The 25,371-nt window shown below is 39.5% G+C and overlaps 1 protein-coding gene across 13 annotated transcripts in view; it reads left to right on the top strand.

Annotated features, from left to right (window-relative positions):
- BBS9 (Bardet-Biedl syndrome 9) overlaps positions 1-25,371 on the top strand; it is a 273,478-nt gene that overhangs the window by 112,893 nt on the left and 135,214 nt on the right. For 12 of the 13 annotated variants that reach the window (XR_005555992.1, XR_005555988.1, XR_005555990.1 and 9 more), the window contains exon 19: positions 19,160-19,342. Coding sequence is in view for 7 of the 13 variants with exons in the window: in XM_039336807.1 (XP_039192741.1) it covers positions 19,160-19,342 (183 nt within the window). In the remaining 6 variants the exon portion in view is untranslated. Of the gene's footprint in view, positions 1-19,159; positions 19,343-25,371 lie in introns of those variants that run through there. The other variant, XR_005555993.1, reaches the window with a different exon arrangement.

Here is a 25,371-nt window from a genome sequence, read left to right as displayed (position 1 = left end):
AATCTGTCATGGTGATGTGATTTTATGCTTCTGTGTATAATTGTGCTATCATATTTCTTCACCCTCAATAGTTGGACAATTGATATTGATATAATAATGGAAGAAATTTTATACTTTCTCCCATGTGGATTAAAGAGTCTACTTACAAGATTCCTTCAAAAGTATATCTCAGAGCAGTTAAGTTAGAGCAAATTAAAAGTTTGTGTATATTAAATGGATCCATGCTAAAAAGTGAAACCTTGGGTTCTACTCAGAGTTGAATCTAAAGTGGAGAGTTTTTTTGGCCAGAAAGTATCGGTTGATGCTATGAACTTTGCCAGCTTATGCAGAAGACATTACCTGAATAAATTCTGATTGAATTTTTTAAGTTTGGAAAAATAGGTAAAAGTATATCATGTATTCAGTTTTTCTATAGTTAATAAAAATATGTCCCTTTACAATGCTCCAACACTGGAAGTTTTTAAGAAGAAACTGGACAGCCATTTGTCCAAAATGGTATAGGGTTACCTGCCTGAGCAGGGGACTGGACTTGATGACCTCCAAGGTCCCTTCCAACTTTATTATTATTATTATTATTATTAGTAGTAGTAGTAGTAGTAGTAGTAGTAGTAGTAGTAGTAGTAGTACATTTAGACTTAGGAATATTTCAAGGAGATTCATTATCACCATTATTATTGATCATCGCACAGTCAGCCAGATGTTCAGACTGGATTTGGCATTTTGTCTACCTATCGAGTCCTTACCCAGGACCTGGGATAGGCAGATGTGGATGTTTGATGGTATTACAGATATCGTCGCAGGATGGAAGCAGTTCCTAGTAAGGCCGCCTTTTGCAATTGACTAATAGCGAATTTGTCAATGCCAATGGTGTTCAAGTGGTGCTCCAGTTGTTTTGGGATTGCACCCAAGGAGCCTATGACTATTGGTACTACCCTTTGCTTGCTTTTGCCACAGTCTTTCTATTTCTATTTGTAGGTCTTTGTATTTTGTTATCTTCTCCAGTTCTTTCTCTTCTATTCTGCTGTCTCCAGGCACTGCCACGTCCACTATCCAGACTTTTTTGTCTTTCTTATCGACAATTGTTAAGTCTGGGGTGTTATGTTGCAGGTGCTTGTCTGTTTGAATTCTGAAGTCCCAGAGCAGTTTAATTTTATCATTTTCTATGACTTTCTCTATTTTATGATCTCACCAGTTTTTGCTTACAGGCAAATGATATTTTTTGCAGATCTTCCAATGCACCATTGTTGCTACTTTGTCATGCCGCTGCTTGTAGTCAGTCTGTGCAATCTTCTTGCAACAGCTTACCAGATGGTCCACTGTTTCCTCAGCTTCTTTGCATAGCCGGCACTTACTGTCTGTTGCTGTCGTCTGAATTTTGACTTTATATGCATTTGTCCTTAAGGCTTGGTCTTGTGCAGCCAGAATTAGTCCCTCAGTCTCTTTCTTCAATTTTCCTGCTCTTAGCCATTTCCAGGTCTTGTTATTATCTGCTTTCCCAGCTATTTTTTTTCATGTATTGGCCATGTAGTGCTTTGTCTTCCCATGCCTCTATTCTGTTCTTCATTTGGTCTATTATTATTATTATTACTATTATTATTATTATTATTATTATATATTAGTACAAATATAATAGAGTTAAATTGTAAATGATCCTATTTTTTCATCTTTTTAAAATCACAAACACAAAAGTTAGTATAGTAATAACTGTACAATATAGAAGTGATATATAAAAATTATTAGAATTACTGTGTTTCCCTGAAAACAAGACCTGGTCTTTTTTTTTTTTTTTTTTGCCTCCAAAATGTCTTACCTTAGGACCATAACAACCAGGCCTCCCACACCCCAACACCTGTTGCACCACTGTTTGACTACTGCAGATGCTTGCCACCACTTGCGGCTGGATGTCATATGGCGCATTGCACCGTTGCCACTGCTCATGGCAGGACGCCGCATGGTGCTTCGGGCTGCTTCTGCTGCTAGCAGCAAGAAGCTGCACAACGCTTTGGGCCGCTTCTGTTGCTCACAGCAGGAGGCCATGTGGCTCTTTGGGCCATTTCCACTGCTCACAGAGCAGCAGAAACAGCCTGAAGCGCCACATGGCCTGTCGTGAGTAGCAGAAGCGGTCTGAAGCGTTTTGCGAGCAGCACAAACAGCCCAAAGCACTGTGTGAGCAGCAGTAGCAACCCAAAGCATGCGAACAGCAGAAGTGTCCTGAAACGCTGTGCGGCTTTTTGCCACTAGCAGCAGAAGTGGCACGAAGCACCATGTGGCATCTTGCTGCGAGTGGCGGCAAGCGACCGCAGAAGTCAAGCAGCAGAGAGACAGGTGTCGGGGTATGGGAGGTCTGGCTGTGGTGGGCCTATCGGTAAGGTAAGTGGGTGTAGGGTGTGTGGGGCAGGTTCACCACCCCTACCCCCACCTTAGCTTGATTTTTAGGGGTGCGCTTCACCCCAAAACTAGGGCTTAGTTTCACCCCCAAAAATCAAGCTAGGGCTTACTATCGGGGTGAGTTTTACTTTCAGGGAAACACAGTAGCTAAAGCCTGAAAAGAAAACCTTATTTTACTTAAGTAGTCCTGTCCAGTAAGACAGCTTCTCTTCCATCCCACTGCAATGCAGTTTGTTGTATGATATTGTTTGTGCTTTAATGAAAAATTTCTGGAATTCTAGGATATAGTTGCTTTAATTATAATATCAATGATAATTAATTCTATTAAGGTTTATATTACGCATGGTTATATATAGATTCTGGAGTGAATTTAGAAAAAAAAGAACATATTTATTTACTCTTTTGAAAGTAAAAAGAAACCCCTTCTTATGGTCCAGAAATGTTTGTGGCATCAGTAATGTTACAATTGGTGCGCACATTTTATAATTGATTTCATTTATTTGTAGCTTTCCAAGATGTGTTTTATTAATCAAGTGGCAACATTTTTCTCTCTGGAAAAAATATCTCTCTTTCTATTTCCCTTTCTTCCCTTTTACACACTGATTTTAAATGCCTTATATATGTAATCAGAAACTAATAATTTAATCATATAAGATTGAAAGGCTAATCCTGGCATACCCCAAAGGATTTACACTACATTTGCCAATGAATGTAAGAGTCTGAAGTCATTTCTAATAAAATGTCCCTGTTTGTAAATACATGTTTGCCTAAAGGGAACATGTTATCATTACACTGCAAGTGTTATGGGAGAGTGATTCAGTGGAATATATTAGGATTTCTGATATCCACCTCCTGTATGTCAAACCTTTTAGCATTTAATGTTCAGTATGGTATTGTTTGCAGTAGTGAAAAAGATAGGGTTCCACAAAGGTGCACCTTTGTATCAATTAGATTTGTTTTCATGAATATTATTTCTGAATTTGAATGGCAGTCCCTTCTTAATTAAATTGCTCCCTAAGCTAGATCTTTTGTTAAAGATATCAAATACTTTAATTTGTTTTTTAAATCACAAGAACAAGTCAATTCTGGATTTAAAAAAATTCACTTTCATTTCTAGGCTTTTTCCTCTTATCAGGCAGCTAAATCCTTTTAGAAAAAAGGATATTATCAGTATTCTAGAAAATTGTTATTTGACTGACAACTCATCATCCCCTATTCAAAATGTCTCAGAGTATATTTGGTTATTTTAAGGTATTTTAATATTGCTCTTAAATACATAAAGAATGTAGTACAGGTAGTTCTAGTATTTGGTAGTAATCAGTACTGGAAATAACATCACTAAATGGTGAGTTTATAAAGTGTGATATCATATCTTGGTGATTTGCGACCTCCTACTGGCTTCCTCATTGACTTTGCTTACTGAAAGATAGCCAGTGAATGTTGTAAATGGTGATCATGTGGTCATAAGATTCTGCAATGGTGTAATTAAGAACTGGTTGTAAATACCTTGATGTTTAAACATTCAGAACTTTGAGGGCTGATCATTGTAATTTTGAACTGTTGCTGCATAAGTGATGGATAAGCAAGGGCCACCTATATGTACTAATTGTAGATGGTAGAGGACAGGAAGGCCTGGAGGAATGTTGTCCATGGGGTCGCGATGGGTCAGACACGACTTCGCAACTAACAACAATTAATCTTTGCAATTAATTCTTTGAATTCAAAAACAATTGTTACAATTGTTTAGTTCAGGCAGTAACTAAGACTTAACACTGATTTGAAGGCACAAAAAAGTGTTCTGTCTGCATTTCCAATTTGTATATGTCTTGAAGAAAGGGCTCAGGTGATGTATGCTGAAATTTGAAATACTCATATTAGAACCCTTAATGTTTATATTGCAAGAACACTTTTGATTAAAGTTTCAGATTTCTGAGTAATAGTAAGAATTTGAAAACTTAAATACTCTGAACTTTATCATTTTTGTTCATATAATGAAACATTAAATTAAATTATTATATTTAATAATAAAGATTGATCTATGGATGAATTCATTTCTGAAACTTTTAAAATTCAGATTATATTCCAGGAACAATTTTTGTTTTCTAAGTATGTATATTACATCATTTTTCTAATTAAAATTTAACGTTGACGTTTGTTAATAATTCCCATAATTAAATCATATGCACTTTTCAAGAAGAAACCAGATGCCATTTTAGGGAATAAATCCACATAGTACATTTTGATTTTTATTAGACTGATCCATAATGCTTTAAGTATTTTTTAAATTTATAGTAAGTATGTTGCAGGGTTTTATTAATGAAATGAATATTGTTTTCAGAAACTGTATTTTTTTGCTATTAAGATATAGTCAAGCACTGATTTTTCAGCTGCTTGAAAAAGACTAATAAATCATGCATTGCAAACAATAACCCTCACTTGTTTAGTGATAAATTGCATAAAGTAGCAGAATTATTTGTCTGATTCCCCCTCTTTATTAGCAGTAACCAGGGCCAGTTGCAATTTCATTTATATTGATAAGCTTAGCTTAACTTAATTTCTCATCAATCCATTTACAATTAGTATTTCTAATTTGGATGACAAGTTTTTTCACTTTTTTTTTTTCAAATGAGAGACTGGAAACTGAAGTTGTAATTACAGAAATATCAAAGGAAATCTTCTTGAAGTGAATTTAGATGTGAATTTCCTTGCTAACTTGGTCTTTGTGGATTATAGTGACCTAAAAGCAGTAAAGGATGAATATGAATCAAAACACAGTTGAACTATATGAGAACTTACAATAACTGATCTTAGTTCTTCAGATGATTGGCATGCTTAGAAAGTAACTTGTCTAAGAATAATCTCTTTTGAAGTCACATGCTTTAAATCTTGGGCATGTTAAAACTGGTTGATTTTGACAAAAAATGTGAAGTAGTCACTTCATGAATACCTTTTTTGCTCCAATAATACTCTTTTCAGTTATATTTTACATTTGTCATCTGTTGATCACACTATTTCTTTTAGTTAAAATATATGTTTAATACTTCCTAACAACTAAGAATACTAGCTATCACAATTCATACCTGTTCATTATTCTAGACTGATAATATGTCTTTGCAGATATCTATCACTTTTGCTAGAATTCAATCCAGAGATATATTTTTCAAGATTTACACAAGATTATTATAAAATAATTATCTGGGGTTGATGGATATTTTTCAAAGATAGGTGCAAATTATTTCAAATAATTTTATATGCAGATATTTTTACTTTATCTCTCATGAGTCAAGTTTTTTTTCCCCCTTTCTAATTAATTTATAGGAACGTGTCTGACTTCATTAGTATGTTTGCAGGGTGGAAATCAAGGGTTGCAAAGATACAAAAGTTGTTTGCCACTGATTTTTTTTAAAAATTCTATTCCATCCACACGCCTGGTATTGTTTTTCCTATCCAATTACTAATCAGATCAAACTTTGTTTAGCTGTTCATCAACCAGGTTTAGTTAGCTATTGCCCTTGCTATAGGCAACAGGACTTCAATCTTCAATTATATTCTGGAAGAATTTAATTATAGAGTAGTCCTTGACATACAACCATTCATGTACTGACTGTTCAAAGTTATTACAGCACTAAAAAAAGTGATTTACAACCAGTCCTCACACAACAATCCTCATTACAACATCTCTATAGTCACATGATCAACATTTGGGCATTTGGCAACTGGGGGATACAGCATCCCAGGATAATGTGATCCACCATTTGTGACCTTCCCAGCTGGCTTCTGACAAGCAAAATCAATGAGGGACGCTGGATTCACTTAACAATTATGTAGTTCACATAACAACTACAGCAATTTTCTTAACAATTGTGACAAAAAGATTGTAAATTCAGGTTCCTGATTAACAATCCCTTGCTTAACAACAGAATATTAAATATTGTATATTTAATTATATTTAAACTGCTCGTCTGCTATGAATGATAGGTATCTACTAGTACGTATCTTTTTACATGGAATGTAAAAAGAATTTATGATGGATATTACAACTAAATATTTTTATAAAGGAATAAGAAAGATTTTAAGATTGGGTCAGTTTTCCCAACAGGGCTTTGAATGGTCCAGTGTAAAGGAATATTTACGATTGCACCGGCAGGATGGTCATTTCACATAGATGTGAGGATATTATTATATCTATATTAGTGAAAATTGCTTTAATTTGGTGTGGAAAAGAAGAAATTAAGCAAAGAGACTTTGATTCCTCTGTCACCATAAAGAATTCTTTTAATTTTTGGTAATATTGTTTTTGGCAGCATTCCTAATCTTTTCAGAAACATTTTTTTTTAACCAAGCAGTTAGTCCCCACAAAAATATAAATTACAAATATGCACATGGAGAAAGTTTACATATCTTAACTACTTTATAAAATCACATTTTTAACAATTTCGTGTGGTTTAGATTTGATCTAAAACTTTGCTGATGGTCAAAAACTGTATTGATGAAATCATAAAATTTCTCCAGCATATAGAGGAATGTAGACTCCACGCATGGATTGATTTAGTCTTCTAGCCCAATCAGACCAAACAATCAAAGTTGCCACGCCTCTGCAGGGTCTGACCATGCCACAGTTTTCGTTTGGTCTCAGCCCTGAAGACACATGAGAATTTGGCTCCTAATTTAGATTCAGAAAGGTAGTTATTACCATTCGTGGTTTCTCTATCCTTTTTTTTCTTCTTGGTGGGGGGGGGATTGGTTCAGCTCTGAGCTCAGTGCTGCACCATTTCTTCTCTCTTAATCAATCCCTTCTCCGTGAGTTTTCAGAGGCAGACAGCTGATCATAGATTGCTGCCTCCTCATTACAATCCACCTTCCCCACCCCCTCCCAAGATCTTCGTTGTGAATGCGAAGCTAAACTACTAATTTTCAGCTGAAAACTGAAATCACCTTCGTAGGTTAGTTACCAATTCAAACAACTTGCGGGCGCCATTTTGAGCCTCTAGAAGGCTCGATCCTCACACTACTCAAGTACTTCCTTGTTACTGTTGATTGTCAGCTGTAAATTACAAAAAAAAAAAAACAGCAGGTGAACTGTTTGACTAAAAGAGCTGATTACCAGATTACTTGCAGGAGAGGATTTTTTCTCTCAGCTTGTTTCATCTCTCATCAGATTGTCCCGGCCGCCATTTTGGGCTCCGCCCGATCACACACATTAAATTGACTGCTTTGTCCTAATTACAGCCTTTTCAGTCACGAAGTAACTTACTTATTTGGTGATTCTCTCTAAGTTGGGGGGGGGGAATAGGAGTTCTAATTACATTCCTTTAGATCTTCATTCAGCTGCTTAATAGGCACCATCTCAGGTTGCCTAGTGGACATAGGGAAAATACCTTGAGTCTCTCACTCCATTTTATCTGGTAATATTCCAGACTGTGACTTACCAGTACCTTTTAAATATCCAGTGCCAACAGATTGGATGGCTGCTTGCCTTGCCTGTTTTCCGCTGTCTGCATAGTGGTCGGCACTTACTGTCCTAGCCGTCACTAAGTGAGACACGAGGGTCAAAAAAAATCAATTAAAATAAAACAGAATTAAATTAAACAAGATATATACTATATTCATATATAGACTTATCTTTAATTTGATACCTTTTCGGCCAAATTGTCTCTATTACAGTGGGCCTGAAAAATTGAATGGGGAGGACAGCCCCTGAGCGTAGCGCGGCTTATATCGCGTAGTGACTCCGTGCTTAACGGTGGGCCGGACCTCATAGACCCTCGTGCAGGCCTGTACCACCCAGGTGGGCCGTGGCCTTCCTTTTTCCTGCAGACCAAGGGCCGATCCAGGGATCTCCTGGTGAAAACCTGCCCTTTCTTCTCCTGCAGAACAGGACTGATCCAGGGATCTCCTGATGACAACCTGTCTTTTCTTCTACTGCAGTACAGGCCAGATCCAGGGATCTCCTGGTGAACACCTGTTGTTTATTTCCTATTGTTTATTTCAATATGGCGGATAACACCGTTTCACAGGCTTCCACCTCCAGTGGAAATATAAAACACAAGCCATCCAGTCTGGATACACCTGCAAAAGCCAAGGCCAAGGTCAAACGGACCTCTAAGGCCGATGACAAGCAAGCAGATAGCAGATATGGGGTGCTGGAGCGACAATTCTCCAAAGCCCGGCGGCAGACAGGAGAGACGCAGCTTATCCCCTCACCTCCTCTTGCATCCACATCAGGGGAGCATCGACCTTCCCCTCTTACACAGGCTTGGTCTCCCGAGCAGACCCTGGACCAGGGTCCCTTGCTGGGATATGAACGGGACCATCTGTCCCTCTTTGACCGAGAATTGAGATTACAGGTCCAAGATTCAATTCCAGCTGCTGAGCCAGGACCTTCCTCAGTGTCTTGTGGGTCTCAGGGGGAGGTTACTACAGTCGTCCCTCCCCAAATCCCTTCAGCATCTTTCATGCCAATGGCGGCGGGTCTTCGGGCCCCGAACATCCTTCATTTACTGTCCAGCTCCAAGCCATGATCTCACAGGCAGTGGTTCAGGCAATGGCGGCTTCAGGGAGGGCCATTCCGGTCCAAGGACCTCAATCCCCCCTACGCCCACGGAAACTAGGCATCCCAGGGAGTATGTGATTTCAGATCACGGTTCTCCACCTCAATCTGAAGGGAGCGAGATATCAGATTTTTCTGCTCAGATTCCGGAAGAAGGCATGTGGTCAGACGGGGAAGACATTCAGGCGGAGGCCACTCCTATGGTAGGGGTGTTTAATCCAAATTCCTTCTATCCTCTTTTACAAAAGGCCTATGTCACCGGAAAAATTGAACCCGTGAAACCACAGACGACCGATCAGGACTCTGGACAGAGTTCTGACCCACTGTTTCTGGAACCGGTCAAGAAGAACCTACAGAACCCCCCTATGTTTCTCAAATCCATTCAGGATCAGTGGGGATCTCCTGGAAGTTTCTCTGCTCTTGGGGGATTAGATCGTAAGCTCTTAGATACGGTCCCTTCCCTCAACGATGTCCTCGAAGTTCCGAGTGTAGACAAGGCTCTCGCCCCCATACTGTCAGACACCAAAATCCCAGGAGATATGTTGGAGGCCCTTAAAGCTAAGGACAAGAAGTCTGAGATTTCCCTCAAAAGGACCCATCAGGCATTGGCTTGGGCTATAAGAGCCTCAACATCTAACTCTTTTTTCACTAGAATTGCATTAATCTGGCTCAGGGAATTACAGGCCAGATTATCCCCAGACGAGGTAAGGGTTCACCAGGATGTCACTAAACTAAGGGCTGCACTGGAATACATGGCGGATGTGTCTCTGCAGTCGGCCAAATATTTGGCTCGGGCCATAGCTTCCAACGTGGCCGCACGCCGGTTATTCTGGCTAAAAAAATTGGAAGGCCGATACCAGGCACAAATGGAGAGTAGCTGCGGCACCATATCATAAGGGTCGCCTTTTTGGAGAGGCTCTCGCTCCTTACCTGACTGAAAACAAACAAAAGTTGAAAGTACTAGCTCATGTTGTCAAAAAAACGGGCAGACGTTTTTCTCCATACAACCGGCATCCGTCGTTCAAGTCTGGCTCAGACCGAACTACATGGAGCGGGTATCGGCCCTTTCAAGCAGGGCCGGACCGCTCATCGGACCGGTCCGGCTACAGAGACAAGCCAAAGCCACAATTCCAGGCTAAGAGGCCCCTTTGCGGCAGAGGAGGTCGTCCTTTCCGAAAGTCAAAGTGACTTGTGGCGGATTCCTCCCATTGGCGGAAGACTGGCACTATATTTCCACAAATGGGAAAGTACCACCACGGACAATTGGGTTCTAACCACTATCAGAGACGGACTGTCTCTGGAGTTCCTCACACTCCCACCTCGGCGCTTCATCTCCTGCCCCCTATCCAGAAATCCCGTGAAACAAGGTCTCATGGAGGAGGCCATTTGTCATCTGTTAAGCATAGAGGCAATAGAGCGGGTACCCCCAGATCAATGGGGACTGGGTTTCTACTCCATCCTGTTCGTGGTACCAAAATCCTCAGGAGGATGGAGGGCGATCCTAGACCTCAAGGCTCTAAATTGGTACCTAATTTACCAAAAATTCAAGATGCAAACTCTTCATTCTATTCTGGGCAGTATTCGGCCGGGGGATTTTCTTACATCCATAGATCTGACAGAAGCTTACCTGCACGTTCCCATACATCCAAATCACAGGCGTTTCCTCAGATTCAGGTATTCCAACCATCACTATCAGTACAGGGCCCTGCCATTTGGCCTATCATCAGCTCCAAGGGTTTTCACCAAAATCCTGGCGGTTCTCGCCACACAGCTCAGGTTGATACCAGTCCGCGTTCAGTGCTACTTGGATGATATCCTAATCCAGTCGTCCTCGGCACTGAACGCCCGTTCAGACGTGGCACTGACGATCAAGACACTCCAGGATCATGGATTTATGATCAACTTCCCAAAGAGCCATCTGATCCCAACAAACCGTTTGCTCCACCTAGGCACAATAATAGACACCAGCCAGTGCCGAGTTTTCCTGTCTCAGGAGCGTCAGCTCAGCATACGTACGATGGTCACCAGGGTGCGCAAGGAGAAACGTGTAACCCTGCTCCTGCTGTCACAGCTGTTAGGGAAACTGATCTCATGTATTGCCATAGTGCCTTGGGCCAGGCTTCATACGAGACAACTACAGTGGTTTCTACTCCCTTACCAGAAACGGGGTGTAGCATGTTTTCCACAGAGGGTGCGAGTCCCACCACAGACACTCACGTCCCTCATCTGGTGGTTGTCCCCAGCACTGTCCAAAGGATCCCTGTTCAGAGAACCGACTCGGGTAACCTTGACCACAGATGCCAGTCTGTTTGGATGGGGGGCACATCTGCAATCTCAATTCGCCCAGGGACGGTGGTCTCAACAGGATCTCAAGAAAAATATCAATTGGTTAGAGCTCAGAGCCATACACCTAGCACTTCGCCATTTCCACAAGAAGTTGGCGGGCCGCCATGTGCTGGTTCTGACAGACAACGTGGCGGCAAAGGCCCATGTCAACAGGCAGGGTGGCACTCGATCACGGATTCTAATGTCCGAGGCCCAGTGTCTGGGGTCATGGGCGGAACAGAATCTGTTGTCCCTAAAGGCAGAACACATTTCAGGGGTGGAAAACGACCAGGCAGATTTTCTGAGTCAATCTACGATAGATCATTCAGAGTGGCGTCTACATCCCCATCTCTTTCGGGAGATAACTCACCGTTTCAGTCGGCCCAATGTCGACCTGTTTGCATCCCCGAAGAACACCCAGCTTCCCCGGTTTCTATCTCGGTACCCATCCCAGGGTTCGGAAGGAGCAGATGCCCTCCGCAGCCCTTGGCCGGCGGGCCTTCTATATGCATTTCCACCCCTTCCCTTGATCCCGGCTGTCATCAGGAAGCTGTTACAGGAACAGGCGGAGCTAATCCTTGTGGCCCCGTATTGGCCGAGGTGTCCATGGTTCGCGGATCTCGTGAACCTCGCCATAGCCCCCCCTTGGCAAATCCCTCCAGAGAGGATAATTCTAACACAGGGGGCCATATGCCATCCGAACCCACAGTGGCTACAACTAGCCGTCTGGCATCTGAGCACCAGTTCCTGATGTGCGGATCTTACTCTTCAAGGGTGATAGCTATGATCCAAGCTTCCAGACGGCCGGCGACGAACCGAATCTATGATGCCACTTGGAAGAACTTCTGTGACTGGTGTACCTGTAAGGGTTTGTCTATCTCTTCTGTCACTATTCCAGTGATTCTTGAATACCTCATGGATGGAGTGGATAAAGGCTTAGTGCCCAACACCTTGCGTAGACAGGTGGCCGCTCTTTCCACGGTGTTCACCTGTGCCAACGCCACTCCATTGTCCCATCATCCCAGGGTCCGATCCTTTATGAAAGGAGTCTCCAACACCAGACCTCCAGTAGTACACAGGTATCCATCTTGGGAACTACCTCGTGTTCTGCAGGCACTCACTAGGTCTCCCTTTGAACCTATAAGGTCTTGTCCTCTTCACATTTTGTCCCACAAGGTGGCTTTCCTAATAGCCATCACGTCGGCGAGACGCGTGTCAGAGCTGGCTGCTCTTTCAGTTAGGGAAGACCTGTGTACCTTCTATCAGGACAGAGTGGTGCTGAGGTTAGATCCCTCATTCATTCCCAAGGTGAATACCCTGTTTCACCGGGCTCAGGACATTGTACTACCAAACTTTTGTCCCAATCCTTCTCACACACTAGAAAAGCAGTGGCATTACCTAGATGTACGTAGGACATTACGTCATTACATTAAGAAGACAGCTTCCTTTCGCAAATCGGAGGCATTGTTTGTCTCTTTCCACTCAACTTCCAAGGGACAGAAGGTTTCCTCCTCTACTATAGCCAGGTGGATCAAGGCCTGTATCGCTCAATCTTACCAGGCTTCCTCTTTACCTGTCCCAAGCCGCCTGACAGCGCACTCTACTCGTAGCGCTTCCACATCGGCAGCGTGGCAGACTCAGGCGTCCATAGAGGAGATCTGTAAGGCGGCTACGTGGTCGTCCCCTTCACCATTCATTCACCACTACAAACTCGACAAGTTTGCTTCCGCGGAGGCTGTGTTTGGCCGTCGGGTTTTACAACAAGTGGTCCATTTCAGCACCGACACTTAACCAACCTGCTTCCCCCCGTGGGATCATAGGGCTTTGGTATGTCCCATGCGTGGAGTCTACATTCCTCTACATGCTGGAGAAGGGGCGTTGTCTTACCTGAACGCCTTTTCTCAGCATGAGGAATGTAGACTCCACCCCCTTCCTGATTATTACTAGCAGCTAGGTTAGTGTCAGCAGTTTGGAGCCATCTCGTCACACAATCATTCGCTTCGCCCTTTCGAAAACTGGGGCATGGTCAGACCTGCAGAGGCGTGGCAACTTTGATTGTTTGGTCTGATTGGGCTAGAAGACTAAATCAACCCATGCGTGGAGTCTACATTCCTCATGCTGAGAAAAGGCGTTCAGGTAAGACAACGCCCCTTCTCAGATTTATATATGTTTAATCATTCATACCAGTATTTATAGGTTACAAGATTAGTTTTAAAACTAATCTCGTAACCTAAACTTATGAAAACTTAAAACCTACCCTTCAGGTTTGTATTTATAATTAAATAATGTTAATAGTCCTATTCAGTTGATTATACATTATTATTAATATAAGAATTAAAAATACAGCAGCCATACAATCAATTTATAATTTATGCTATATATTAATTATGCCTGAATTATAAAAATTGCTATCTTTTATATTCAGTTACAGTTAATCCCAACTGAAATTGATAAGAGTAATATCTGAATATGCATACCTACTTAGAGCAATATAATTGCCCAAGTTAGAGAATTAAGAAAATGTGGGGATGGACTTTTTTTTTTTTTAACTCTGTAGCTATGTTGGGTAAAACAAATCACTTCTTAAATTAAAAATATTTTTAAAATCTTAAGATATTAAAAAAAATCAGAGATTTTGATTAGTAAATATTTTTGATTTAATATTAGTCATCTTATTATTAAAGTTAATTCTCAGATTTTACCCATATAATCTTAACATTAAACATTCCTCTGTTAATTGCCCACATGAGATGTTAAAAAATACTTACTAAATTTATAACCTTGATGTCAATTTCCCTGTTTAGTTTGTGCTTCCATTTATTTTATCTTTTTTATAGGGGTTTCACCAAAAACATTAATGAAATACTAGCATCGACATTAATGAAATACTGGCATCTGCTTTTCTGTGCATATTTTTTATATGAATGAATTGAGCATTTTTCAGCTAGAAACATTTAGAGAAAAAAAATGTAATTGACTATTAAATTTTAAGTGGCTTACATTTTTAAATAGTTTGTTTTTTGTAATGCTCTCTGTTGAATTTTATGTTAGTGTAACAAAATTATAATTTTAAAATAGTTTTCAGACTTCTTTTAAAATAGTTTGTTTTTAAAATCAGCTGAAATAAAGGAAAAACATTGGAGTAAAATAAATAAGAATAGTGTTTGGGCTGTAGCTTAATTGCTATTTAATGTTCACTCTCTGGTTATGAAAACTTCCTTATGATTGCAGTAGTAGAGAAATGGTAAATAAATTTCACGTTTTAAATTGTAAAGTTCAGGAACAGAATACTATTTCTAATAAGAATGATACCAAATTGTTAATTTAGAATACATTAAGAGAATGTTGCATAGTTAAATTTTAAATGTTGGAAGACACCTAAACCATTCACACAACATTCACACAATGTATGTATGTGTGTGCGCACCATGTGTGTGTTTGTGTATTCCTCAAGAGAAGTTTATTGCAGTTATTCTTTGCCTTCTTTCCTTTCGTCTGGGTTGTTGTAATCCTTTTTCCCTTGTAAGATCTTTTGGCTCTGAGGCCATATAAAAGTTTTCATGTCAGTTTTAATTAAGTTGTCATTTTTTTCAACAGTAGAAAAGGACTGGGACAATTAGCTATTGTTAGTTTGTCCATACTTTATGTTACCAATCATTTGTCAGTACAGACATTACTGAATTGGCTCAAAAATAATGGTATGGTGATTGACATATGTTTCAGTGACATTGACTTAGCAACTGTTCACATTAACTGACAATGTTTTCTTTTTCTTCTATGCATATATTTGTCACTGAACTATGTATGCTCCCAGGTTCAGATGGCAGGAAGGAGTCCCTATTATATTTGAGATCCCTTTTCTGATATCAGAGTTTGAATGAAATTATTAATTCCAAACTGACATCTCAAAGATCTAAAAGTATTGGGCCTTGTCAGATGTTAGACTTAATTATCTGCCCAATAATTTCACTGAAAGTATGTTAATATCTCAGTGTACTTCAGATTGCTGTTTTCTTTTCTAATTACAGTTAAACTTGCCTACTACTTTGTTTCTTTATCTTATATAAATTTGTTTTAGAAATCTGTGAATTAGTAAAGATCCTGAGTATTTTACTGTCTACATTAATAGGTTACAATTCCAACTAATATCTTCCCTTATAGTTTGTTTTAATAAAAAATGGTGTAATATTTATTTAATTAGTGTATGGATGTATATATCTTGGCTATATATATGGACAGTGTTAAGTAGGATTCTATTTCAGCTGTTGTTTTTCCCTACAGGTTAGGATTGTCCATGTAAAAGAGATGGGATATTCTGGCAGATGTTTTCAATGTTTGATAACCATGGCCTGAGTTATTCAATATTGTTGATAGAGGAAACAGTGCAATGACAAATAGTAATGGTGATAATGAATCTCCTTGAAATATTCCTAAGTCTAAATGTACTACTACTACTACTACTACTACTACTACTACTACTAATAATAATAATAATAATAATAATAATAATAATAATAATAAAGTTGGAAGGGACCTTGGAGGTCATCAAGTCCAGTCCCCTGCTCAGGCAGGTAACCCTATACCATTTGGACAAATGGCTGTCCAGTTTCTTCTTAAAAACTTCCAGTGTTGGAGCATTCACCGCTTCTGGAGGCAGGTTGTTCCACTGGTTAATTGTTCTAACTGTCAGGAAGTTTCTCCTTAGTTCTAGGTTGCTTCTCTCCTTGATTATTTTCCATCCGTTGCTTCTTGTCCTGCCTTCAAGCGCCTTGGAAAATAGCTTGACTCCCTCTTCTTTGTGGCAGCCTGAGATATTGGAATACTGCTATCATGTCCCCCCCCCCAATCCTTCTCTTCATTAAACTAGACATTCCTAATTCCAGCAGCCTTTCCTTATATGTTTTAGCCTCCAGTCCCCTAATCATCTTTGTTGTTCTTCTCTGTACTCTTTCTAGAGTCTCAACATTTTTTTTACATCGTGATGACCAAAACTGGATACAGTATTCCAAGTGTGGCCTTACCAAGGCATTGTAAAGTGGTATTAATATTTCATATGATCTTGATTCTATCCCTCTGTTAATGCAGCCTAGCACTGTGTTGGCTTTTTTGGCAGCTGCAGCACACTGCTGGCTCATATTTAAATGATTGTCCACTAGTACTCCGAGATCCCTCTCACAGTTACTACTATTGAGCAAGGTGCCCCCTATACTATATCTGTACATTTGGTTTTTCTTGGCTAAATGTAGAATCTTACTTTTTTCACCATTGAATTTCATTTTGTTAGATAGCGCCCAGTGTTCAAGTCTGTCCAGATCCTCTTGTATCTTAAGCCTGTCTTCTGGAGTGTTGGCTATTCCTGCCAGCTTGGTGTCATCTGCAAATTTGATGAGTTCCCCATCTATCCTTTCGTCCAAATCGTTGATGAAGATGTTGAAGAGCACTGGGCCCAAAACAGAGCCTTGGGGCACCCCACTACTCACCTCCCTCTATGTAGATGTGGTTCCATTGAGGACTACATACTGAGTATGGCCGGTCATCCAGCTATGGATCCATCTGGTGGTGATGCTGTCGTAACCCGCATTTTTCTATCTTCTACTTTCTATTTTCTATCATTTTTCTACTTCTCTCTACCTTGTCTGTATGTTCCAGAGAGCTAAGGAAAGTCAATTCTGAGACATTTACTCAAATTACATTCCTACTTTGACTCAGATTTTGTTTATTAGATCATTGTCTACATTGTGGCTCTTTCTCCTGCCTCTCAAGTTTATTGTGATGGATTGTATCAATGAAAAGGGTGGTAACGTAATAATGTGATAGATTACAATGAAGTTTTAGTTTACCAGGAAGGAGGGAGCACATTTCAAGGAGGGGGACAAGACAAGAGAAAGCACAACTTGGAACTGGAATCAGAAATATTGGAAAAGATTTAAGATAGCCATTATCTTGAATCACCCAAGATATATCTGTTAGGGTCAGAGTAGTATAGGTTTAACCTGGCAAGATTTTGTCTATTGCATATAAGCAAATAAAATACTGAACTTTTGATCTGTGTTGTCCTTGGACAGGGCCTGACAGTTATAGACCATAATTTTTCTTGATAAATTGTAACAATATTTGATGGATGGTGCCACTACGAGATGAACCATATCCAACATGTTATTTGCTGAGTCTGTGTCCACATGGAGGAAAATATGAAGTGGGGATTTCAGAACTCTATCCTGGCCCCAGTACTCTTTATCATCTACATAAAGGATTTATGGGGGACAAAAGAATAAAAGTGATGTTCAGAAAATTTGGCTGGCACAAAGCAGGGGAAGGTAGAGTATTAATATTTCAAAAGACAACTTAAGATCTTGATAGATTTGAAATGTACCCCCCTCCCCAATAAAATGTTGTTCAGTGAAGAGAAATGTAAAGTTCTGAACTTAGGAAGGAAAAGCCAATATCCACCTTAGCAGTAATACTTGCAAGAAGGATCTGGGAGTTTTTGTAGACCACAGATTAAACATTAGCCAGTAATACGCTATAATGCCAAAAGAACCAATGCAGTTTTGAGTTGAATCAGCAGCAGCATAAAGATAATCCTCTGTTATATCCATTTATTTTGCAATTGTTAAAAGTTATGACAGCACTGGACAAGGAATTTTCAATCAGTCCTCAACATTGTGGTCATCAAGCATTCTGCTGTCACGTGATCATCATTTATGATTGATTTTCTTTACCAGCTTCACACAAGCAAAGTCAATGAGTAAGCTGGTAAGAGGTTATAAGTTGCCCTTGTTCCCTCCACTTTTTCTCCCAATGAGTTTCTAGGTGGCAAGTGGATCATATATTCTGTAGCAGCTGCCTGTGCGTTTTTGCCCATATGTAACCCCAACCACATGCCTACCTGCATTTGCACCTACTTGTAGCTCCATTTCTGGAGGGTTTCAGTAAAAGATCGAACAGCTATTTGTCCATGATGATATGAGGCTTCCTGCACTAAATGACCTCCAAGTCATTTCCAGCCCTATGATTCTATAATTCTGCTTTTAATGCAAATCAACTTACTTTTATATTTTCCCTGTTGTAATTTTTTTTAAAAAATGGATCAATATAATACTAACAATACTGCACAAATTCTCATTAGCTTTCACATGCAATTGTTTTGTCAATAGTTTTATAAAATATAAGCAAAGATTAATTCATGCTATTTGCTGTAACATTTGGTTCATGCAGAATCCCTAAATTCACTGCTGACTGAATCCATGGAAGAATTAGCTTGTACCCTTGATCTAACTAGCTGAGCTAGTTAGTTTTTGAACTGCTTGGAGAATTCCATTTCTACATTTATGTAATATAAATAATAATGTGTTTATAAAAAGGATCTTTGGTTTTTAACTCATTTATTTAGGATATTTCTAATTATGTTTTTCCACTGATATTTGAATATTAAATTAGGACAAAGTATTATGTGAATTTATTTTTTAAAAATATAGCATTGCGATTCAGTATATCTTCAATTTCTACTAGTTGTGTGCCAGTAGTTGTACCATAAACATATGTGTATTAATCATGCCAAATAATGTGCTGGTTTGCATAAACTAATATATATTTATGAGGATATTTGTTTTTAAAAAAATTGGCACAATAACAACTTTATTAAGGGCTATTCTATTATATTGTGTACTGAGAATCAGCTTGAATAATACAGCATATATAGAAATTCTACAGATTCTATTCTGTTGATTTCAGTGACATGTTAATTGACTGCCATGTAGATTTTAATAAGATGACAAACACAAAAAGGTTTATGTTTTTAAAAATGAACTAAAGAAAACTTAAGTGTTAGCCAAATGCAATGTTAGTGTTCAGTGTTCAGGAATGCTATTTAACAGATGTTTATAATTTTTGTAGGTAATAGCTCTAGCAGATGCAGCTGAAGAAAACCAAGCCATTATGTTCCAGGCATTCACAAAATTAAAAAGTGCCACCCAGCTGGTAATTCTGCTGATTAGTCTATGGCAAAAACTGAATGTTGACCAAGTTGCTATCCTGGAAGCTACATTTCTGCCATTAACACAGAATACTCAAGAATTGGTAAGAGAGTACTAAGTTTATTTTTAAACCACAAAAAGTGTTACATTCAAAAGAAATGGTTTTTAATTCAATTTTCTTTCCTGCATGGAATTTTGATTTAATGTTCTACTTAACTCAGAGTGGCTTTTTTTGTTACTGAAGGGCAGTGAGCTGCTTCAGCCAACACATTTGGAGTGCATTATTAAAGAGCAACAAAAACAAATTCAGAACATACTGTTTCTTCCTTTGTGTTCACTTTCATTGATATGTAAAGCTTTCATTCCTTTGCAGTGTTTATGCTTTATGGGAAAACCTCTTGATTTCAGGGAATATGTCTATTTTGAAAAGCCAGAGTCACATAGATGAAGAAGCTTAAAGAAAGAACTGCAGAGACATGTAAACAAGACTTTTTAATATATAGTATCTTCATCCTACTTTCAGGACTATAGAGAGTTTTTGTTAATCTATAAAAGCATTATTAACAGCTTACCCACTTTCATTCACATCACTACAAAACTGGCTCGGTGCAGCAGCCAAATTAGGAACCCAAGAAAAAGAAAATTGAAAAAACGTATATGGAAAAATGTAAGATTGCAGATATTAACGAAGTAATTGGGAATTTTTTTAAACAGTGATTGTGGTTTAACAGAACAACAGAGTTGGAAGGGACCTTGGAGGTCTTCTAGTCCAACCCTCTGCTCAAGCAAGAAACCCTATACAATTTCAGATAAGTAGCTGTCCAATCTTTTCTTAAAAGCATCCAGTGGTGGGGCACCCATAACTTCTGAAGGCAACTGGTTTCACTGATTAATTGTTCTCACTGTTAGGAAATTTCTCCTTAGTTCTAGATTGGATCTCTCCTTGATTAGTTTCAATCCATTGTTTCTGGTGTTGCCTTCAGGTGCTTTGGAAAATAGGTTGACCCCCTCTTCTTTGTGGCAGTCCCTCAAATATTGGAACACTGCTCTCATGTCACCCCTAGTCCTTCTTTTCATTAAACTAAACATACCCAATTTCAGCAACCGTTCTTCATATGTTTTAGCCTCCAGTCCCCTAGTTTTAAGTCTCTTGTTTCTCTTCCTCAAAAATACCCAGGGATTCCCAAATTTGCATCTTGCTTAAGGAACGGCTTTATGACTTTTTAAAACATATAAAGATTTTCTCTGAATCTGAAAGTTAGAAGAATATTATTCTCCTATTGGAAAGGGAAAGTTAAAAAGAATGATTTCCATAAGTACAAAGGATTAGTTTTACTAAGAGTTCCTAAAAAGGAGTTTGGCAGAAATGTGATTGAAAAAATATGAAATGTGAGAATGAACAAAATTTAGGAAGAGCAGAGTGAAAAATGCACAGATATGAGAAAGAAAGTTTTTGTAAATTTTTATTTAGAGAAAGCACTTTATATTGTTAACATCCAATTAAGGAATGTTTTCTATGAATATGGAGTGAAGATTAGTTGCTGAATACAATCACAGCAGTATATGATGGAAATAATTCAGTGATAATTGAATGGTTCAACTTTGAGAAATACATAAGACAAACATGTGTAAGAAAAACTTGTGGTGAAGACAAAGGTATGCTGATTAAGGGTATATGTGAAGCTCTGAATATTAATATTAATAATGTATGAAGAACCAATATAGTTGTGTTTCACAAGCAACATGGATTGAATTGCAATTTAGATGTTGTGATGAAAAGCTAGAACAAAATATGAATTTGTGTATCTTATTAAAAAGTTCATTGAAATGGAATAATAATTGGAATAATTTTAAGATTTACAGTAACGGTAGGAATGGGTAATGTTGTGAAGGATGAATGTCAAAAGAAACAGTAATACCGTAAATGCCGGCGTACAAGGCGACCCGGCGTATAAGACGACCCCCGTCTTTATAGCCGGGCCGCATTCCTAGAACGTCGTCTTATACGCCGGAAACTACCAGTATTTCCGGCGTATAAGACAACTCGGCGTATAAGACGACCCCCGTCTTTGGCACCGATTTCAGCACTCGCGGAAGTCGTCTTATACGCCGGCATTTACGGTAGTTAATAACAGTTAAATTAAATGCAATAGGAATAATGTTTTAACATGTGAATATAAAACAATGAAAGAAGGATCAAGAATGGATGCATGCTGAGTGAATCTATATTCATTACAAACAAAAATGTATACCAAAAAGAGGACAAAAAGAATATTTGTGGGAAATACCTCAGATTTTTAAATAAAGAAATAATCCTTGACCATATGGACTAGATCAAATAATTATGAAGTACGTGGAATAATAATAGTTTTTACACTATATTGAAAGCGACTTAGTTGAAAATCAGAGATTAAATGCACATCAAACCAACTTCGCATATCTGGGTTATCACTTTCTTTCAATTAAATAGTAGTCTTTTTTCTATAACCCATGCTTGATAAATCCAGAATACTTCATCAAGTAATGTCCAATTTTTCATATGTAATTCAGATTACAGTCATATCAAAAGAAAGTTTTATTGTGTTCAGTGAAACATATTTAGAATTGAGTATATGACTGCTCACAAAATGGTAGAAAACTACATCTGACAAATATCGTTGAACACTTTTTATTCCAGATATTGTTTCCCAAACATAAACATGTTTCCTTGTTCTTTCTGTTACATTTAGTACATTACTACTAGTCCTTGCTTAGCACCTATTGGTTTGATAAGTGTTCAAAGTTACAACCGCACTGAATTATTGGTACTTATGACTGACAGACCCACAGCAATATGATTACATTTGGGTAGTTGGCAATTGGCTCATACTTATAGTTTTTGCAGCATCCAATAGTCATGTGGTTACAGACAGGGAAGATTGCAAATCACTTTGGAAAGTCTCCCCAGAGCGGAATGGGACCTTTAGGCTCTCACCATTGGCCATGCCCACTTCACCTCCAATCACCCACCTCAGCACATTCACAGCCAGCTTTCCTCCTCTGCTGACCCTCCCTCAGCCATTCTTCCTGGGCAATGGGCCCTTGGCCCTTTGCCCCCGGCCCTTTGGCCCAGCCTATTTGCCCAGATACCATTTGTCCTGGTATTTGTCCTACCATTTCTTTCCACAAGACAAGAAGTCACCAGCCAAACATGTGGCAGGCAGCAACAATAGTGCTAGGAAGGGAGAGCAAGGGGGCTGTGAGGGGGCTGCAATTGGTGGCAGGTTACGGGAGAGAGCAAGATCTGGGGGGGGTGGCAGGCAAACACTGTTTGCGCTGCTGCTGGGAGTGCCGGAGGAGAGCAAGCTATTGGTGGTAAGTATGGCTGTTGGGGTGCCTAGGGGAACAGGAGAGTATCAGTGGTAAGCATGGCTGCTGGGAGTGCCTGGGGAGGGTGGCAGACAAATGCTGCTTGCGCACTGCACTGAGGGTTCCTGGGAGGACAGCAGGTATCAGCAGTAAGCACGGCTGCTTGTGCTTGGGGGCAGCAGGGCATTGGTGGTAAGCGCTGCTGCTGGCAATTCCTGGGGGGGGTCAAGTGGTGGTGACGCATAGTAGGGGGAGCAGCTGAGCTGCCTGTTTGGCATCAGGCTGGCAGGATCAGATGCAGAGGGGGCAATCTCACAATTAAGAAAAACTGGGGGTCAATAAGTGAGTACTACCTGTAAAGAAAGGTAGTGCCGAAGTGCTCATTAGGCATCAGGCCAGAGTCCCATTGCAGAGGCAATGGGGAGGGGGGTGAAAATAGAAAGCTGCCACAGGCAAAGGGCAGGCAGCAGTGGGCAGGGGCTTCCCATTTTGACCTTTTCCCCAATACCATTTCCTCTGCACCTGGACTCCAGCCTAAAACTGAACGACCAGTTTGGCTGCCACCCCCCACCCATACACAATACTACTGGCCTGATGCCAAACGGGCAGTTCAGCTGCCTCCCTACTGCACGTCACTACTGTTCAACCTCCCAGGCACCCCTAGCAGCCACATACAACGACTGATGGCCTGCTGCCCCCCCTGGTATCTCCAGCAGCCGCACTTACTACTGATGGTTTGCTGCAACCCTGGCACCCCCAGCAGCAGCACACAAGCAGTGTTTACCTGCCATCCCCGATCTTGCTCTCTCCTGTAACCTGTCACCAATCACAGCACCATCACTCTCTCTTCCCAGCACCAGTGTTGCTGTTTGCCACCTGATTGGCTGGTGGCTTCTTGTCCTATGGAATTAAACACCCAGGACAAACAATGTCTGGGTGAATGGGCTGGGGTGAGGAATAGAAAGCCAGGGACTCATTGCCCAGGGAGAATGGCCAGGGGAGAACCAGCAGAGGAGGAAAACTGGCTGTGATTGGGCTGAGGCAGGTGGTTGGAGGTGAAGTGGGCACGGCCAATGGTAGGAGCCTAAAGGTCCTAGACCAGTAGTTCCCAACCTTTTCTATACCCTGCACCCCTAAAACACCTCTGATATATTCTTACATCCCTTACAAAAGTTCAAAATAATGGCAACAAATTATGCATATTCACTATAATTTTGAAAACCCAAGTTTTCACACCCCTTGGAACATTGTCTTGCACCCCCAGGGGGTGCGAGCACCCCTAGTTGGGAATCCCTGTCCTAGACTCTCTCCCAGAGCAAAAGTGGGGATGACTTACCAGAGTAACTTGAGGCCTTACCTGCCTGCATTATTCACCCACTGACCTTCCTGCACTCACGCTATACAGTCCATCCTATAGCCTTCCTGCCCTTGCCATCCACCCACAGTGTTCCTGTGTTGTCTGCATTGGGCAGCTCCAATTCTCTATGGCACTCCTGCAGCACCTCCTTACATAGAACTTCCTCTTCCCATTTAGCAACCTGTGCATCTTGGGTTACAACATAACTGGGACTGCCAGAATTGCCTGTAAGTGATGCAGTCATGTGATATTGCACTTTATGATCACATTTATGACAGTGACACCGGTCCTAACCCCAGTTGCTATCATAATCCAAGGCCTATCTGTAACATTAATTTTGTGCAACTATTCCGACCAAAATTTAAAAGGTTACATTATGTCCTTAATAATTAATGTATTTGTATGCCATTATTTGGTTTCAGAACAGAATCTGAGTTAATAACAAAAGCTATTTATGGCTGCATGCAAAGCTTTGTGCGTGTATGTGTGTGTTCACGTACCTATGTATATCTACACGTTCATATATACATATACTCACATAAACTATAGTCAAAGAATATTTTTCCTTGATCCGTGTTACTTACTGAAACACGTATCTGGAAGCCACATTATTTCTTAGGTTTTTTGCTATAAGTATATGCAGCAGTAAAGAACCTTAAATTATTTGATACTTCTTTTGTTCACTACAGACCCAAGAGAATTGTATTAGAAAGAGGCCAAGATTTTCCAAATGAATGGAATGATTCAGAAAAGTTGAAAGCATACTTTACAAATGTTTACATTCATTTAGTTTGGAGCAGACTGTTCAATGCCGTATACATTATACATATAAGTGTGCATACATATTTACATTATAGAATATCCAATTCCAAACCATCAGATATACATAATATGCAATAAATTACCATTTTTGGAGAAAAAAGATTTCTCCCCAGGATTCTGCAATAATTTCATATTGTGCCACACAAATATGAATGTAATTTAAAGAGAATATAGTTTCTAGAGTGTGAATAGGAAGTTATTTATATTCCATTATTATTTTCAAATTAAGGTTTGTAAATTGTGTTTATGTTCTCCATGAAAACCTTGGGGTTCCTTGATGGGAAATATTTTTTTAGATAGACCTTTAAAGTCTCATTTTTATTAATGAATAAAAAAGTTTCAAATAGCTGACTTTAAAATAATCCTGAAGTGATATCTGTCAGAAGTTATACTTTGGTTGTAAAACAAGAACTATCTTTATTTACAGAGGCTTCATTTATTTATACAAAAAAGGAACATGAATATTGTTCCTGTTTTTTATTTTTAAATGGATAAACAGGAAAATCTTGAACATAATAAAATAGCAAATATATTTTACTTAAAATATTAATAATTTGTCAGTATTGTTAAACTAATGGATGATTATGTATTTTATCTTTTGAGAG

Source organism: Crotalus tigris, unplaced genomic scaffold (assembly GCF_016545835.1).
Source record: "Crotalus tigris isolate CLP2741 ecotype Arizona unplaced genomic scaffold, ASM1654583v1 scf7180000017666.379230911805:20528666, whole genome shotgun sequence".
NCBI lineage: Eukaryota > Metazoa > Chordata > Lepidosauria > Squamata > Viperidae > Crotalus > Crotalus tigris.
This window is presented reverse-complemented; position numbering and strand designations above follow the sequence as displayed.